This window comes from Rutilus rutilus (genome assembly GCF_951802725.1).
Source record: "Rutilus rutilus genome assembly, chromosome: 11".
NCBI classification, from domain to species: Eukaryota; Metazoa; Chordata; class Actinopteri; order Cypriniformes; family Leuciscidae; genus Rutilus; species Rutilus rutilus.
In genome coordinates this window covers 41,732,018-41,750,097 of record NC_140216.1, presented here as the reverse complement: position 1 = coordinate 41,750,097, position 18,080 = coordinate 41,732,018, and the positions used below count along the sequence as shown (strand labels likewise).

The window sequence follows — 18,080 nt, the reverse complement described above, 5'->3', positions numbered from 1 at the left end:
TCTTGGTACTTCTATACTTTTTGCTCTCTGATAGCAGTATCTTCAGGCTAAAGTAAACCGTAAGTTTGTTCCCGGCTTGTTCTACATTGCCATAGCGATCATGGGAAAGGTCAGAGTTCAGGAAAGTTGTGAATATTATGCCCTTATCACACGTTTGCAGTGTCTCACGCGTTCAGTCATGTGAAGTGACAATGACGCAGCACTTTGTTGTACGAATTGTAACAGAAACTAATTGCGTTTGTTTGTTGTATTACAGAACCGCATGTTTATCCACGTTTGTCCAGCTGACCATATCACACAAACCCATCATGCACACTGAACATCGCAGCACACGAAGCTACAGGCCTCACTGTTAATATCTCATCACATTAACCGTCAGGACCAGACAAAGATGGCGGCTGCTGGTCTTTCAAACGAGGGGAAGCTCATTTTCGGCCTACATCATAAAAATTATTAATTTATTTATACGTAAATTCTATGTTCCTTTTCAAGAAAATGCTCTGTGAAAAATTAATGTAATAATATAATAAAGGTATAAATAATAATATAATAAAGTATAATAATAATGCTACTAATAATAAGATATTTTTTCAATTATTTTAATAATTATTTTTGAATTATTACTACTACTAATAATATATAAAATATAATAACTAATAATATAATAAAGGTATAAATGTATAATTGTGTGAAATGTGTTATGAAAATTGGCTAGCATTTTCGACAAGCAAATACCAAGAAATAGGTTGCAGAAGTTTGTCTTTGAAAAATCCACGATGGGACTGAGCTTGAACAGCTTCAACATCAGCGATTTTTTATTGTATGAAATCGCTGTCAATCAAAAGGAGAATTGATAATAATCAATAAAATGTTAATACAATAGTACATATACTATTCCCTTGCAGTCTTAAAGAAATCGCCACTGCTACTCACATGTAACCGCCTGTTCGAGTTCCAATGTGAAGGCATCGCGTCTGAGGATATCTGCACCCTCCTTCCATTAAGTGGACTTTCTCTGGAATACTTGGGACTTGTTAAGACTGAGTACTCTTATTAACACCACTTCACTGCCTTATCTCAACATCATTGTGTCTTTTGAATCAAAGCAGGTTGTTTTATTGTTTGGTTATTTTGCGTAGGCCTACGCTGTTTTATTGTGACATATTTACATTTTGTTGACATTGTGAGAAAATAATTCATTCCTTTATTTGACCAATTAATACATTGAGTGAATTTGACTTGTGACTCTGGCTTTTTTACTCCTCTCCTAGTTACTGGACATTAATGGTGTAAATAATCCTCTAAAGTGATTTAGAACCGTAATAGCAATCAGTGCATACTACAGCCTTCACTACACTGGCCATGGTCTTGGCTAAGCCAAAAATACATGACCCGGCAGCGCCGGGGCTGAAACATCACCATGTCCTCCAGTAAAATGTAAAACATAAAAACGACAATAGCCAATTCTGGCTCAATAGCGGTTTACTCAATTATATCAAATGAATTATCAGGATGGCAGCTGTCCTCTAGGCGCTAGGAGCGGGGATCAGAAACACCTGGTTACACAATTAGGAGATCCTACGAGGGCTACGTGGTTTGGCCTTCAAAGGATGCAGCCTTCCCATTGGTGCACAGCTACAAGCTGTATCCCAAAGTGAAGGCTGCGTCCTTCGAAGGCCGTATTTGAAGGCCGGATGGCCATATTTGAAGGCCGATTGCATCACCGCGGTGCGACGAAACGTCACAGCGGCGCGACAAAGGATGTCCCAATTCAAAGACAATGCAATCATTTTTAAATCAATAAACTCCTTTATAAATCAATATTTTGTGTCAAATTATTGATTTATTTGGTAGGTAGCCATGTAATAAGCGGGATAATGTAGAGCAAGGCTGTTATAGCGAATACAACCCCTTCAGGCTGATTCAAGACCCCTCCGCCTGATCAGCCTGAAGGGGTTGTATTCACTGCGGTAACAATCGCCTCGCTCTACATTATCCCTTACATATCTTCTTCTAACTAACATTTGGATATTAAAATGGAATAAAACCACACAATAAAAATAACTTGCTAGGTTAGCTGATTATGTTTAAAGTCCAAAGATATCGGCATCAGTTCAACAAGCGGATGTTTGTTTTGTTTTGTTTGTGCATGTGATGTTTGACATAAAGCCTGTTCGAAATCAAATGAAAAACAATATAAACGAGTCTCACTTAATTTTACAAGTGTATATTTCCTTCATAATCAGATCACACAGCAGAAACATTACAGTCAACCAAAATAAAATGGTTTTATTAAACTAGTTTTTGATGAAGGCGTAAATCCATTCTGAATAATAACCGTTAACTTTCTAGAACGGTATAAGCAGGCATATAATTCAGCAATAATTTATATGAAGTAAAAATATTTAATTGGGACTTGTACACAGTTGAGCTTTAGAAAAGCAGGTTCGATGAGGTTTACATATTAATCTCACAGTTCTTCTGTCTTTCTTCTAAATGTCTGTGCTGTTTTGAAGGGTTATTGAGCTCATATCCCATGATTCCCCGAGGGAACGCAGCTGAGCGACTGATGATCAGGGCTGACGAAGAGCCTCAGTCATCCTCGTCTTCCTCGTCGGATGAAGAACGGGAGCGGTCCTGGCGGTAGCAGAGCGCGAGGGTGCGGAGTTGCTCCAGGGATTCGGTGAGCTCGCTGAACTCGGGCCTGTGCGAGAGAAAGCTCGGGGTCACGCGGCGCAGGTCCAGCGCAGAACAAGCTTTCTGCAGCTCAGACAGCTGGAGACCCACAGCAGGACCCGACTGAAGACTCGTCAGCACCGGGAGACTGGAGACCCGCTGAGGGGGAGCTGGGAGAGACACGGGAGAAGACAAGAACTGGAATTAATCAGGGACGGAGAGAGAGAGAGAGAGAGACAGAGAGAGAGAGAAACAGAGAGAGTTTGTTGAAACTTGAGGGAGAGTCCATGATTTACTCTCCCTCAAGTCATCCTAGGTGTATATGACATTCTTCTTTCAGACGAACACATTCAGAGTTATATTAAAAAATGTCCTGGCTCTTCAGAGCTTTATAATGGCAGTGAATGGAGCCTGAGGTCACTGACCTGATCAGAGGTCACTCTTCCACCGGTACTAGACTCGCGTACGCCCTTTACCGGAAGCCAGTGATTATAGTTAATAAAGTTATAAATATGGCTTCAGAAGGCCTTCATGAACCTCTGGAGTCGTATGGATTACTGTCATGATGGATGGATGCACTTTTTATGTCTTCGAAATCTCAGGCTCCATTCACTCCCATTATAAAGCTGGGAAGAGTCAGGACATTTATTAATATAACTCTGATTGTGTTCATCTGAAAGAAGAGTGTCATCTACACCTATGATGACTTGAGGGAGAGTAAATCATGGGCTAATTTTCATTATTGGGTGAACTATCCCTTTAAGATCAATAACTGTGTAAAGTTTATCAATATTGCATATGTTAATTTCAGCCTTAATCAGAAGACAGTAGTGTCATTATTAAGCTCAGCTCATTTCATGTTTTATTCTCATCTGATAGTGTCAGTGCAGTCAAATATAGAATATTACTGAAGTTCTTTAAAACCGACCCGATCAATCCAGGGGCGACAGTGGCGGACACTAGAAACACTGTAAACGTGCACTAGGGGCGACACTGGCACTATTCATTTCTCTAACATCCATAATGCATCTAAAGTCATTAATGCATTCTCAATATACATGCTGCCACTTGGTAAAATTATAAGAAAACATGGAATTAATTTCCACTGTTATGCTGATGACACTCAATTATATATTTCATCACGACCAGATGAAAACACTAAATTATCTAAATTGACAGAGTGTGTTAAAGATATAAAATACTGGATGACGTTTAATTTTCTGCTATTAAATTCAGATAAAACGGAGGTATTACTTATCAGTCCAAAAAACTGCCCACAAAACCTCTTACAATACAACTTTAATATAGTAGGATGTCCTGTTACTTTATCCTCTACAGTAAAAGACCTGGGTGTTATACTAGACCGCAACCTGTCTTTCGAAAATCATATTTCATATGTTACAAAAACAGCCTTTTTCCACCTTAGAAACATTGCTAAGCTACGTAATATGCTATCAGTTTCTGATGCAGAAAAGTTAGTTCATGCATTCATGACCTCGAGACTAGATTACTGTAATGCTTTATTAGCTGGTTGTCCTGCATCCTCAATAAACAAGCTACAGTTAGTCCAAAATGCCGCCGCTAGAGTTCTTACTAGATCAAGAAAATATGATCATATAACACCGATTTTATCATCTCTACATTGGTTACCTATAAAGTCCCGTATTAATTACAAAGTATTACTACTGACCTATAAAGCCCTAAACGGCTTAGCTCCAGTGTATTTAACGGAACTTCTATCGCCCTATAATCCATCGCGCTCTTTAAGATCACTAAATTCGAGGCTTCTGGTCATTCCTAGGACATCTAAGTCCACTAAAGGAGGGAGGGCGTTTTCACATTTAGCTCCTAAACTCTGGAATGGCCTTCCTGATATTGTTTGAGGCTCAGACTCGCTCTCCTAGTTTAAAACTAGATTAAAGACGCATCTCTTCAGCCAAGCATTCACATAATGATGAACTTTTATATTACAGTTAAATCGGATAAAATGCATTAATATTATGAACAGCAGCTACGCTAATTATTTCCCATCTGCTTTTCTGTTGCTATCTCGGGACGCTAGTATCCAGCCTCTAATGGAGACTTCAAATGCCCCAACATCTGTGAAGAGACGACTCGACGCCCGTGAAGAGACGACTCGACGCCCGTGAAGAGACGACTCGACGCCCGTGAAGAGACGACTCGACGCCCGTGAAGAGACGACTCGACGCCCGTGAAGAGACGACTCGACGCCCGTGAAGAGACGACTCGACGCCCGTGAAGAGACGACTCGACGCCCGTGAAGAGACGACTCGACGCCCGTGAAGAGACGACTCGAAGCCCGTGAAGAGACGACTCGACGCCCGTGAAGAGACGACTCGACGCCCGTGAAGTGACGACTCGACGCCCGTGAAGAGACGACTCGACGCCCGTGAAGAGACGACTCGACGCCCGTGAAGAGACGACTCGAAGCCCGTGAAGAGACGACTCGACGCCCGTGAAGAGACGACTCGACGCCCGTGAAGAGACGACTCGACGCCCGTGAAGAGACGACTCGACGCCCGTGAAGAGACGACTCGACGCCCGTGAAGAGACGACTCGACGCCCGTGAAGAGACGACTCGACGCCCGTGAAGAGACGACTCGACGCCCGTGAAGAGACGACTCGAAGCCCGTGAAGAGACGACTCGACGCCCGTGAAGAGACGACTCGACGCCCGTGAAGAGACGACTCGAAGCCCGTGAAGAGACGACTCGATGCCCGTGAAGAGACGACTCGATGCCCGTGAAGAGACGACTCGAAGCCCGTGAAGAGACGACTCGACGCCCGTGAAGAGACGACTCGACGCCCGTGAAGTGACGACTCGACGCCCGTGAAGAGACGACTCGACGCCCGTGAAGAGACGACTCGACGCCCGTGAAGAGACGACTCGACGCCCGTGAAGAGACGACTCGACGCCCGTGAAGAGACGACTCGACGCCCGTGAAGAGACGACTCGACGCCCGTGAAGAGACGACTCGACGCCCGTGAAGAGACGACTCGACGCCCGTGAAGAGACGACTCGACGCCCGTGAAGAGACGACTCGACGCCCGTGAAGAGACGACTCGACGCCCGTGAAGAGACGACTCGACGCCCGTGAAGAGACGACTCGAAGCCCGTGAAGAGACGACTCGAAGCCCGTGAAGAGACGACTCGACGCCCGTGAAGAGACGACTCGACGCCCGTGAAGAGACGACTCGACGCCCGTGAAGAGACGACTCGACGCCCGTGAAGAGACGACTCGACGCCCGTGAAGAGACGACTCGACGCCCGTGAAGAGACGACTCGACGCCCGTGAAGAGACGACTCGACGCCCGTGAAGAGACGACTCGACGCCCGTGAAGAGACGACTCGAAGCCCGTGAAGAGACGACTCGACGCCCGTGAAGAGACGACTCGACGCCCGTGAAGTGACGACTCGAAGCCCGTGAAGAGACGACTCGACGCCCGTGAAGAGACGACTCGACGCCCGTGAAGAGACGACTCGACGCCCGTGAAGAGACGACTCGACGCCCGTGAAGAGACGACTCGACGCCCGTGAAGAGACGACTCGACGCCCGTGAAGAGACGACTCGACGCCCGTGAAGAGACGACTCGACGCCCGTGAAGAGAAGACTCGACGCCCGTGAAGAGACGACTCGACGCCCGTGAAGAGACGACTCGACGCCCGTGAAGAGACGACTCCACGCCCGTGAAGAGACGACTCCACGCCCGTGAAGAGACGACTCGACGCCCGTGAAGAGACGACTCGACGCCAGCGATGCTATGCCCTAAATTAATACATGATTAACTAACTTTATTTCTCTATGTACATTTCTGAAATGCAATTTCTGTAAAGCTGCTTTGAAACAATGTGTATTGTGAAAAGCGCTATACAAATAAATTTGAATTGAATTGAAGTCTCACACTTGTTTCATATCTCATGTATTGTCTTTTTTATTAAAGAGGATCTATTATACTTTTTCCCATGTTCACCTGTGTTCAGTGTGTGTAATGTTGATGTCTGATGATGAAGAAGCTCCAGTTCTTCTCTATCAGAGTCAGTGTTTCTGAACTCCTGAAACGCCTCCACTGTAGTCTTGAGTTTCTTCCGGGAACGAACATGTCACAATATTCCTCATTATAATAATTCATACGCAGAATAAAGGGACGGGGCCTGGTTGAGTTAGTTAGTAGTGTGTGTAAACTACAGACTGTATATAATATGGGCGTAGTGTGTGTGACGTCACCCGTAGTGTTTCTGAAGAGCGTTTTTGAAGCCCAAAGTGGGCGGAGCCGGCCGTCGCCATCTTGGCAGCGTCACTCCCAGATAACCGGAAACGTGCAGCGAGGCGGATTTACCTGAGGTGACGTGACGCTAACACAGCAGACAAACGCTAGTAGTGACATCAGTGGCAATCCACCTGTCACTCAAGTGGCCACGCCCTTAATTATGCAGAACTTTAAGGCTCAATATAATTTAAACGAATGAGTTATAAAAATATTCATCCCCCTCACAGTCGTCATGAAGGGCAACATTAGCTATATAGACCAAAACCACTTTTTGCACCAGACTGTAAACATGTTTCTCTCTGCTGTAAAGTTGGGCATTTTAACATGCGAGTCTATGGGACTGAGTCTCTTCTGCAGCCGGCCTCTAGTGGCCAGTCCATGAACTGCAGTTTAAGAGAGTCAAGAGATAGACAGAAAGTTTGCCGCTTGGTTGAAACTGGCGGTTATGGTAAGGGACGGGACATTTCCCAAACACGCTCGAAGTGCTCGACCAATCAGAACACACTGCTCCAGCCGACCAATCAGAGCACAGTGTGCTTTTCAGAGGGAGGGGCTTCATAGAGACAGGAAGTAAACAGAGCGTTACTGACAGACTGGGAAGAGAGGAGCCGCAACAATGGAGAATATGAGGAGAACAATCAACATTCAAGTAGGAAAACCTGTTCTAGTAGAGACCAAACAAACAACATCAAGCAGTTTCCAGATGAGCTGGTGATTATAGAGCGGCACTCACTGTCAGCAGGATCAGACTGGTTCTGGAGGAAACCCTGCGGACCCAGAGCCGGACTGAAGATCTGTGGGAACGGAGGGGTGAGTTTACTGGGACTGGACAGCAGCTGCACCGCCCTGCAGACACACACACATCAGACTCAGACCAATGACAGCCGCTCAGAGCCGTACGGTTAGTGTGTGTCGGTCACTCACAGAGGGGATGATGGGTAACGTGACCTGACGTACGCCGCCAGCACGTCTTCTCCAGAGCGCTCGTAGTGCAGAGGACTGGGCGGCTCGACACCAGGGAGAACAGGACTGAGGACAATCATACTTACAGCATCACATTTTTTACATTTGAACTAAACACATACATATACATTTCATGTAACAGAGAAAAAAAAGAAAAACGAATTCTCAGTATTTTACATTGATATTCAACACCACCTCTTTCATTAGTCTTCTATCGGCACCTAATATTCAAAGAGTTATTTTAATTATTATTGGTAACACTTTCCAATGAGTCTCATTTGTTAACAATAGTTAACATGAACTAACAATGTGCAATATTTTTATTCATCTCTGTTAAAGTTACTTAGTAAAAATCTAATTGTTAAAAGTTTGTTCGCAGTGCATTAACCACTGTTAACTTTGGATTTTAAAAATGTATTAGTAAATGTAGAAATTTGCATTAAGATTAATAAATGCTGTGGAATTATTGTTCATTCATTGTTCATATTAACTAATGAAACCTTATTGTATAGTTTTACCATATTATTTATATGCCAATATAGTTTTTATTGATATTTTGAATGAGCTTTTATATGTATATTTTCTGTTATCATTTAAAATTGTACTTTATTTTTTAGTCATATTATGTGCTTTTGTCATTTTTTTATTAGATTTAGAATTTTTTTTTCAATATTACTATTTAGATTAATTTTTTTTCAGTTTAGTTTTATTTTTTATCTATTTCCAATTAATCCTTAAACTTAAACTTGGTTTCCAAGACAACATTTCAAATTTTAGTCTAGTTTTTCATCAAATATTTTTATTTTATTTAACAAAACTGGAGCAAAATCTGAATTTTAAGAAGCAGAATTTAAATGAAATGAATATAATGAATATAATTGCGTTTTTTTTAAGTTGGCATGAAATAAAAATGTCTAAATGCATGTTATTGATTGTGAGCAATTTGTCCATGGATATATTAAAATGTTTTTGACCCAATAATGTTTAATTAAAATGTCATACTCAATCACTTAAACCCCGCCCCTTTCTTATGAGTGCCACGCCCACATCTCAACACCCAATCAACGACTGATGCACAGAACCAAGTCCCGCCCAACATATTTTTCATTTTTGATAATCCGCTACACTTGAATGTACTTCACAATGCAGAAGACAAGAACTGAAGTCGCTACTTCCATTTTATCACAATATTTGAAATAATAATAATAGTAGACAGTTTTCTGGTGCTGTTTCGCTTGCTTTCTTTTTGACAGTATTTCCATAAGATGTAATAATGTATTAATAACTAATTACATTTATTAAGGAATAATGTTTTAATGTTACTTTAAAACTAATGCTCCTCAACACCAGGATGTTTGCAGGTTAAACAAATGAACTACAGCTAAATATAACATTGTAACATATATATAACTAAAATAGTCCTCTCACCTGACTAAACTCTGCCCGTCTAAACCTTTCAGAGTCACTGATTGGCCGAAACAGCGTCCGTCGCCGAGCTCAGGACACGCTGAAAGGGGTTTCCATGGTAACACATCCGAAAAAGCATCCAGAGCCTCAGGGAGGCAGCTGCCGTGCATCATGGGAAACGGCACAGAGCCATACGCTGAAACCACCTGGAAAACACAGTCGCAAGTCAGGAACGATATTCTGTGACGTCATTTCCAACAAAATCAGGCCGAAGCAAAGTTTCTGGAGCTGGAAACGGCTTGTCAAAGGGAGCTAGTGCTGCACCATTCTGAACAGACAACTACACAAAATAACATGTCATTTACTAGAGGTTCTGACAAAATGTTAATTGCTGCAGTTTATTTAAAATGTTTAATGAATCTGAATGGATTATTAAAAATGGGTTTGAATGAATGATTCAATGATTCACTCAAAAATACTTCAATGTTTCATTGCTGAAAGAATCAGCATTTTTAAATGAATCTCTTGAATGAATGATTCAATGACTTGATTTTTTCATTACTGGATGAAAAATGTAATGATTCAATGACAAATGCATGTGTAAACAGTCACCTGTCGCCACCTACTGGTGTAACGACGTAATTGATACATAATTTGAAGCGGCAAGTTACTTTCAAAAGGTGATTTGCTCTATTTTGATCGCTACCGTAGACATCAGTGTTTATACCTGAAATATAAACTTTTGAAAATGTATTTTTTTTTTTTGTCAATGTTTTAATAGACACAGCTGAACCGCTGTCATATCGAGATCGCAATCTTTTAACGATTAATCGTGCAGCTCTACTATGAGTATATCAGGGCCTTTAGAGTAAGAATGAACTTTATTGTTATAGTTCTCACCCTTGGTGTGAGCAGACCTTTACACTAACAGGAGAATCTGTTTCGACTGAAATAATGAAGCTGAATCACACACACCTTCCTCCCCGAGGCGGTGAGAGCGTCAGAGAGCTGCCACATCGGGGAACTGCCCTCGCCCAATCTATACGACACCGTCATGCAGTCCAGAGCCAGAGCCAGCACTGAGCTGGAGTGAAACCACAGAGTCGGCTGAGGGGGGGGGGGGGGGGGGAGAGAGAGGGAGAGAGAGAGAGAGAGAGAGAGAGAGAGAGAGAGAGGGAGAGAGAGAGATCAGCAGATACTGTATAAATGAACATAAAAACATCAGATCCTGAATAGATGAAAAGATCAGCGTTATTTTAGTATCACTGATCAGTGTTAATATTTGGAATTGATTTTATTGTAACATTTTCCGCTTTCATTTAAATTGTAGTTAATGTTTAGTAACACATTTTTGTTTTTGTACAAAATTTGTCTAGTTTTTATTAGGGATGCATTGAAATTCCGGCTCCTGAAATGTTTTTGCTGAAACAGCTATTTTCGGTTTCGGGCCCAAATGGTTTTGGAGAGCCTTTAATCCGGACAATTGTGGTGTTGAATAAGGATCATTTCAGGGGTTTTACATTTTTTGTCATTTATTTCAGTAGGGATGCACCGATATGAACATTTGGGCCGATACTGATAACCGATAATTCTTTAGATTTGAGAGCCGATAACAGATATATAGGCCGATAAATCTAAATCCAAATTTGTATATATTTTTTTAAAGCCTGATTACAAAAACAAAATTGTCTCCATTAAAAGCCACGTCCAAAAACACACAGTTGTAAAGTTCTCATTATAATGTTATGCAGCCGATATGACACTTGCACACCTTTTTTGAAGGGATTTCAATCATATTTCCAGCAATTCAAAATCATCATGTTGAACAGTCGCATCTGAAGAGTCTCAGCTGGAGGGAATAATGCACTATTTATCGGCTTTAATATATCGGCCACATTTTCTTATCAGGCCAATAACCATAACATAAAAAAATTAACATATATCGGCCGAAAATGTTTTTATGGATTTAGTTAACTGTAACTGTGAAACGTTTCCGGTGAATGAAAGCGGCTTACGTCACAGTTGAGCAGCGGGAAAGCTGTGGGCGGAGGTGGACGTCTGCCCAGGCCCCCCCTCAGGGTCAAAGGGCAGAAGAAAGAGCTGTGATTGGCCATTTGGAGCGTCCCTAACGCACAGTTCAACATGTGGTACAAGTCCAACACAGAGCTCTGTCAGGCGGAGACACAACAAGATCACACACTTTAACACATGCAACCATAAGATGCAGATGAAGCGACGTTAAGTTGAAGATGAATGATGCTCTCACCGTGTCTGGGTGATTGACAGGTGCCACGCCCCAGGTGAGGATGCCACGACCTCCATAAGAGTCCTGCAACAACTCTGTGACCTTCGACCCCAAGCCTGAAAAGCCGTCAGCAAGGTCACACAACACCTGGAAACCCTGAGCGGGAGGAAAGCAGAGAGGGACGCTTATATTCACATTTATACTCTTGACAGATGGTTTCACACTTATATATATATATAAATATACTTACATTATAAAATATTATAATGCATAATATATGTATTTTATGTACATACAACTTTGCGTTCGCTCATAAAACTTCCGTTCCCCAGAGAAACTTTTGATTCTTAAAATTTTGACATTCAGCGCCGTCAAAATAAAAGTCCCGTTTCCGACACAAACAGAAAAACTTTGGCTGATGCTGATATTAAAATAACATCTCATATTTCTATTAATGCCAGGGGCTTCATAAATCTGAACACCACACTCAGGTCACATGACCCCTGTGGTGTAAATCCAGTTTTTAATGTTGTTTATGTGTCTATGTGGTGTTTTTAATATGCTTTAAGACAGAGCATGTGTAAGTTCATAAGTCGACACCATTGCTGAGTATTTTCTCCTTAAAACTGCAGTGAACCAAAGACAGTCTCAAAAACACGCTTTGAAATCGCTGGTGTTTCTGACGTCACAAACTACCTTGTAACCAATCAGATCAACGTGTGTTCGTCAACCAGTGGATCTCTAGCTGAGCGAGTGAGTGGAGGCGGGGCTCGTTTGCATATTCATAGAACCGCGCATACTAAATAAGGGGAGGGTGTCGAGTTACATTCAAGATAGTTTAAGACATTTTTTTCAAGGAAATTTTGTCATTTTGGTGATTAAAGAAGAGTTTTAAGGAATACATTTATTGACTACAGGGGGACTTTAAATTTAAACGTGTTTCCTTTGATTTTGAGCTGGCAGGTTTCCTGAGATTCCCCTAGTGTGTGTGTGTGTGTGTGTGTGTGTGTGTGTGTGTGTGTGTGTGTGTGTGTGTGTTACCTGCAGATAGTCACACTCCTCCACAAAGAAGTGCAGTCGATCCTCCAGATCCTCCAGCACTGGACCCTGTAAGAGCGCCTCCCCCTGGCCGAACGCTTCCAGACACTCCATTCACTGAACACACACACACACACACACACACACACACACACACACACACACACACACACACACACACACATGCCATAACAAAAAGTGTTTCTGAAACCTTTAAACCAGGGTACTGAATAATTACCATATTTACATGGTATTTCAAAGAACATCAAAGTATTACATGGTCATAAACACTAGCACCATGACAATGCACAAAATCATAGCACTTTTTAGAAGTGTACTTACTACAGTTATTGCTATAAACTCATAAATGAATACGTAATCTCCTTCAAACAAAGGTAGAAGCTGTCAGGTTGTTTCTGACATTTTGTTTAATTTCTTTTCACACACAGTGATGCCAGGTTTCTTCAGCCTCGTAATGTATCCGTTATTAAACAATTCAAATTCAAAATAACTCACTATTTCATGCAAAACCCTTTTAATTCAGCTCTAAATATCTTACATTGGGAGTCTTTGCTGACCTCCTGTGGAAAAATAATAATATAAGATGAATTTCATGACATGATATTTTATGTATAAATGGTAAAGTGCATACAATATGTCAAAATGCCTAGTGAGTATTCAGATAACACACAGTCAGTTTTGTCTTAACCTTCTTGTGCTGTCCAGTCATTTTTGCCTGAAAATATTTACGTTTTGTCTTTTTGGATTTTTTACTTTATCAGAATGTTACAAAACTTGGTAAAGGTTTCGGCACTTACTGTGTAAACACACAAAAAAAATCATGGACATCATTCGAAAAGGTTAAATGGTCCTGAAAAAAAAACAGTCATACTTGTGTAGTTTGCGTTGGAATTAAATGTGATGCAAATTTCCCCTAGTGGAAGCGTTTGGTACTGCGGCCGAACAACATCTCACTGAACGCAAATCTTTTGAGATATCACGATCAAACTTGGAACACAACTTGTTTAGATTTATGGCTTTAATTTTTCTCACAAATTTATAATATTATATATATCTCATATAAAATTTTTATTAGTGGTATATTTGTGCAATTTTTTTTTTTTTTTTTAAAGTTCATTTTTATAAACTTTTTTTTAACTTCAGCAATAAATCTGCCAAGCGTCGTCTTTAAAAAGAGACCAAACTGAAGTCTGTGCTCCAAAGCATTCGAGATTTATGACAGTTTAAGTTGGACATTTTAATTTCAGGCTCAAAAAAAGAATAAATTAATCATAACTACTGAACAAATATAATTTAGTGCCATAAAATCCCTTAAAAATACTATATATTAAATAAAAAACATTATCGAATGAAAATATAATACAATCATTTAATTGATATAAGGAAAACGTCAATAATTTTTGACCGACACGCGAACAGGGTTTGCGCATCGTGATTTTTGTAACCGCATGCGCACTGAATTTGTTTTGCACTAATTAGATGGCTACTGTACACGTAAAAAACTATATATAGTTTATGCTTTAAGTGAATGTAAACAGAAAAATAAGATATTTCATCTGTACCGTAGGTTTTTAAGGTGACAGCAGTGTTGTTAATGTTCAGGTTAATGTTAATATTAATCAAACAAGAGAATGTTAACACAGTGCTTGTGGTGTTTGCTGGTTGATCTTCCACAGGTCGTCATCGTTGCATTGGAGAAAACTTCGCCTACGTGCAGATTAAAACAATCTGGTCGACGATGCTGAGACTGTACGACTTTGCTCTGGTTGACGGACACTTTCCCACTGTGAACTACACCACCATGATCCACACACCGTACAACCCCGTCATAAGATACACACGGAGGAACACACAACCACAGCAGTGACGACACACCCTCAGTGCTTCAGTTTCACAAATGTTGAGTTAACATTCATCAGATTCTGCAGGTTGACGGATTTAGTTTCATTTCATCTTAAACATTTTGTGTGTTTTTTTAATTTAATAAAACAAGATTAAAATAAAAACTCTTTATTTTACCCAAACTGAACTGCATTGCCCAGATACTCAATGACGCACTTTCAGAAAGCACCCATAATTTGGTTTTACATTGTGTGTGTAAATGAATAGTCTTGGACTTGGTGCTGAAACCCAAAGCACAGGACAATAGAGACATCAGAATAACAATATTCATGATTCTGAAGATGAAAATACTGAATTATTGTAGATGAATATGCTTGAACTCTGACTAGATATATTTAAAATAATGTAAGCCACTTTTTCCTGTGGTAACAAGACATTTGGCTTTATCAGGACCCACACATATTCCCTCACTGCATTATTATACATTATATTCAACATTATATAGTAGTTTAATGTAGTTCTGACTCTAAAACTCTGAAAACTTGAATTTTTCTCACACAGAAATGTTTATTTTGGGTGAATTATGTCACTATCCACGATACATATTGTTGCATTTTTTGTATTGCGCTACATTGTGACACCGCTAACAATAACCATGCAAAATCTCATGCATCTGTGCATTCATCAATGTTCTTTCCTATTACTCAAAAACACATAAACCAACTCAAGACAGCCTTGTTTCAGTTAATGCATTAATTATTCAGCGCAACAATAGTTTATATACAAAAAAATCATTTGATGACATATTAAAAGACTCAAGGATTACAGTTTTTAATTGTTATATCTTGCTAATATCCTTAGATCTGCTGTGTTTTACCCTTTTGTCAGCAAGAAGTTTTTTGTAAGGAAGTGAAATGAAAATTTTATCCAGGTTGTGAGATCCAGGCAATCACCGGGCGCTCGGCGCTCATGTACCCCGTCTGGAACAGCCTTTCCTCGGCTGGTCCTTCTGGCGTTTGCCGCTGACGTCTCTGTAGTGGTTAAACATGAGATATAATTCGTCTTGAGTAAATCTAACGGGCGATTTTTGGTCTCGTGAATCTATAATTTGTTCCCTGGCCAAACTGAGGGCTAAGTGAAATTTCATAACTTTATATTTAGGCTATTTAACTTTACCGTTGTAACGTTAGACTAGAGCGCTGATTTTGTATGTTTGACTGAATTGTTTGCTTTATTTCTTATTGTATAGCTTCTTGTACTTTTTACTTATACTTTTATAATGGCTATTATTGATAAAACTGAAATTTAACAAAAAGAGACAGGGTTTAGTTTTTGTAATTTTTTTATTTTATTACAGTGAAGATGATCAGAGTACAAATGCACATATTGCCTGAACCATATTAATAAGTTTAATATTTTTAAAATTTAAAAAGAAAAGAGGCAGGGTTGTGTTAATTAAATATATATTTTTGTTGTTATAAATAGTCTAACGTTACATACGTTGCAGTTAATATAATCTACACGCGTTGCCTGAACCACATTTGTGTGGCTATAATGTTTAAGATTTCTTTAAATGAAAACGTAAAGAGGCAGTGTGGTGTTTTATAACATATTTCGTTTTATTGTTGCCTAAAATGTACATACAGAGATAACCGGAGTAACGTTAGCAGAGCGAGCTGAGTGACGCTTTCAAGAACGCGCTGTTCCATCAGCAGAACTACCGGACTCGCGTCCTCGGGAGTCATTCTCCTGAGCTGGGCTCGGCAAGACCGAACTTTGCGTACTTGCTATTGGGAAACGCCTAATGTCGGCGGGGGCGCTTGGCTTCTTGTGACAAACATGCCGAGAAGCAAGAACCAGATCTGCTGCATGTCATCCATTGTTTTTTATGTCGTTTTCTTCTTCGCGCGAAAATGACGTCGATCGCTTCTTTCCGGCATAGGCTACACCATGCCCAAGTAAGGGTACTGTTGGCAGTGGAAACACTAGCCGATTCATGGTTTACCGACCCGAACCGTACCGTACCGGACCGTACCACTCAGTGGAAACAAGCCAAAAGTGACTGAAGGATTGCCGTAAAGCAGTATCTCTGGTCGTACGATGTGTATGACGTCATTGACACTTTAAAAGACTTTTTAAAGCAAATAAGTGACTCTTAGAAAATCTAACACCCAGCAATGTGTCATTTCTTTGCATCTCCTTTCGAATACAACATTCAAATTACTAGACAAAAAATTATATCCTAAGAAAAGTGGATTTTGAGAGGTGTAGCGCCATAGACCTCCATTCATTCTGCACTCGTCCTGTGAGCGCCCCCATGTGGAGCCAGAGTGGAACTGCACTCGTCCTGTGAGCGCCCCCATGTGGAGCCAGAGTGGAACTGCACTCGTCCTGTGAGCGCCCCCATGTGGAGCCAGAGTGGAACTGCACTCGTCCTGTGAGCGCCCCCATGTGGAGCCAGAGTGGAACTGCACTCATCCTGTGAGCGCCCTCATGTGGAGCCAGAGCGGAACTGCACTCGTCCTGTGAGCGCCCTCATGTGGAGCCAGAGTGGAACTGCAACCAGTTCAGAAGCCGGAAGTGTACTGAGAGGAGAACTTCTCCCCATATTAGATATTCTCTTGCTTTTCTCATAAATAAAGTAATTCCTCAATATGAAGATGATTCAATTCTATTATAGCCTATTAATTTAAAATGAAACAGGTTTCAATTTAGGCTATTATAATGGTGTGTTATATGCAAACAGCATTGTTAGTGTACAGTTTATTTATTTAGTCTTTACCTCAGATTACATGTATAACCAAATTATCATCTGAAAGTGTATGTTCTGCTCTTTCAATGGGTTGTCTCAGTTCATTTTTAGCACTAACGATCGCGGAGATATTCAAGCAGTTTAGCACAACAGAAAGCTGGAGATGTCCATCAATGGCGGGGAAAGAGTTAATAGAGAGTCATGAACAAAATATTACAATAACAGATTACCACAAATTAAAGATGTAAAAGTAATGTGAGTTGGTATAAGTAATAGAATAGAACAGAGATAATAGAACTGAGACAAGCATTAATAATTTGACAGATAAACCTCAAATAGACAGATCTAGTTAGTTCTCTCTATCTCTCCATCCAAACATTAACGCTGTACCTCAGATTAGCTGATTTCACTGGTTTGTCCAGAACGGTCACTCTTCATGGACACACAGCTGGACTCTGAGTTTCATCTCTGACGGCTGAATCGACTTATAATAGAATACAGTTAATCATTCATATAGACGATTTAATGTGGAGTTGGCAATAGATTAAAGACAGCATATGAGAATGTATATTCTGCAACTCTAAATGAAAACATGATTAACCATTTTATTACTGAAAGGTGTCCATAAGTTATGAATTTTCATTTAACATTTAAAAGTGGCGATGCATCATTGCTTTTAAATAAAAAAGAAATAAAAGACAATAGATGATTTAATTGTGAATGTTACTATAATCAAAGGCATTTGAATATGTTTGGTGGGCTGAATTACTCACATTAAGTCATTAAATAAATATTATATATGGAGATGTTTGTAGTAGAGCGTTTGCAGTATAAATGTCACTTCTGT

At 40.5% G+C, this 18,080-nt stretch overlaps 1 protein-coding gene across 1 annotated transcript; it reads right to left on the bottom strand.

Moving 5' to 3' along the window:
- Window positions 1-2,211: 2,211 nt before the first annotated feature.
- LOC311300176 (protein misato homolog 1-like) lies at window positions 2,212-12,732 on the bottom strand (the record flags this gene model as incomplete). Its single annotated transcript, XM_084424309.1, has 8 exons — window positions 2,212-2,846; window positions 7,699-7,811; window positions 7,890-7,994; window positions 9,357-9,541; window positions 10,311-10,442; window positions 11,351-11,503; window positions 11,602-11,736; window positions 12,622-12,732. The coding sequence occupies 8 exons, from the start codon at window positions 12,730-12,732 to the stop codon at window positions 2,593-2,595; spliced, it is 1,188 nt and encodes a 395-aa protein (XP_084280435.1). The 3' UTR covers window positions 2,212-2,592.
- Between the last annotated feature and the right edge of the window lie 5,348 nt (window positions 12,733-18,080).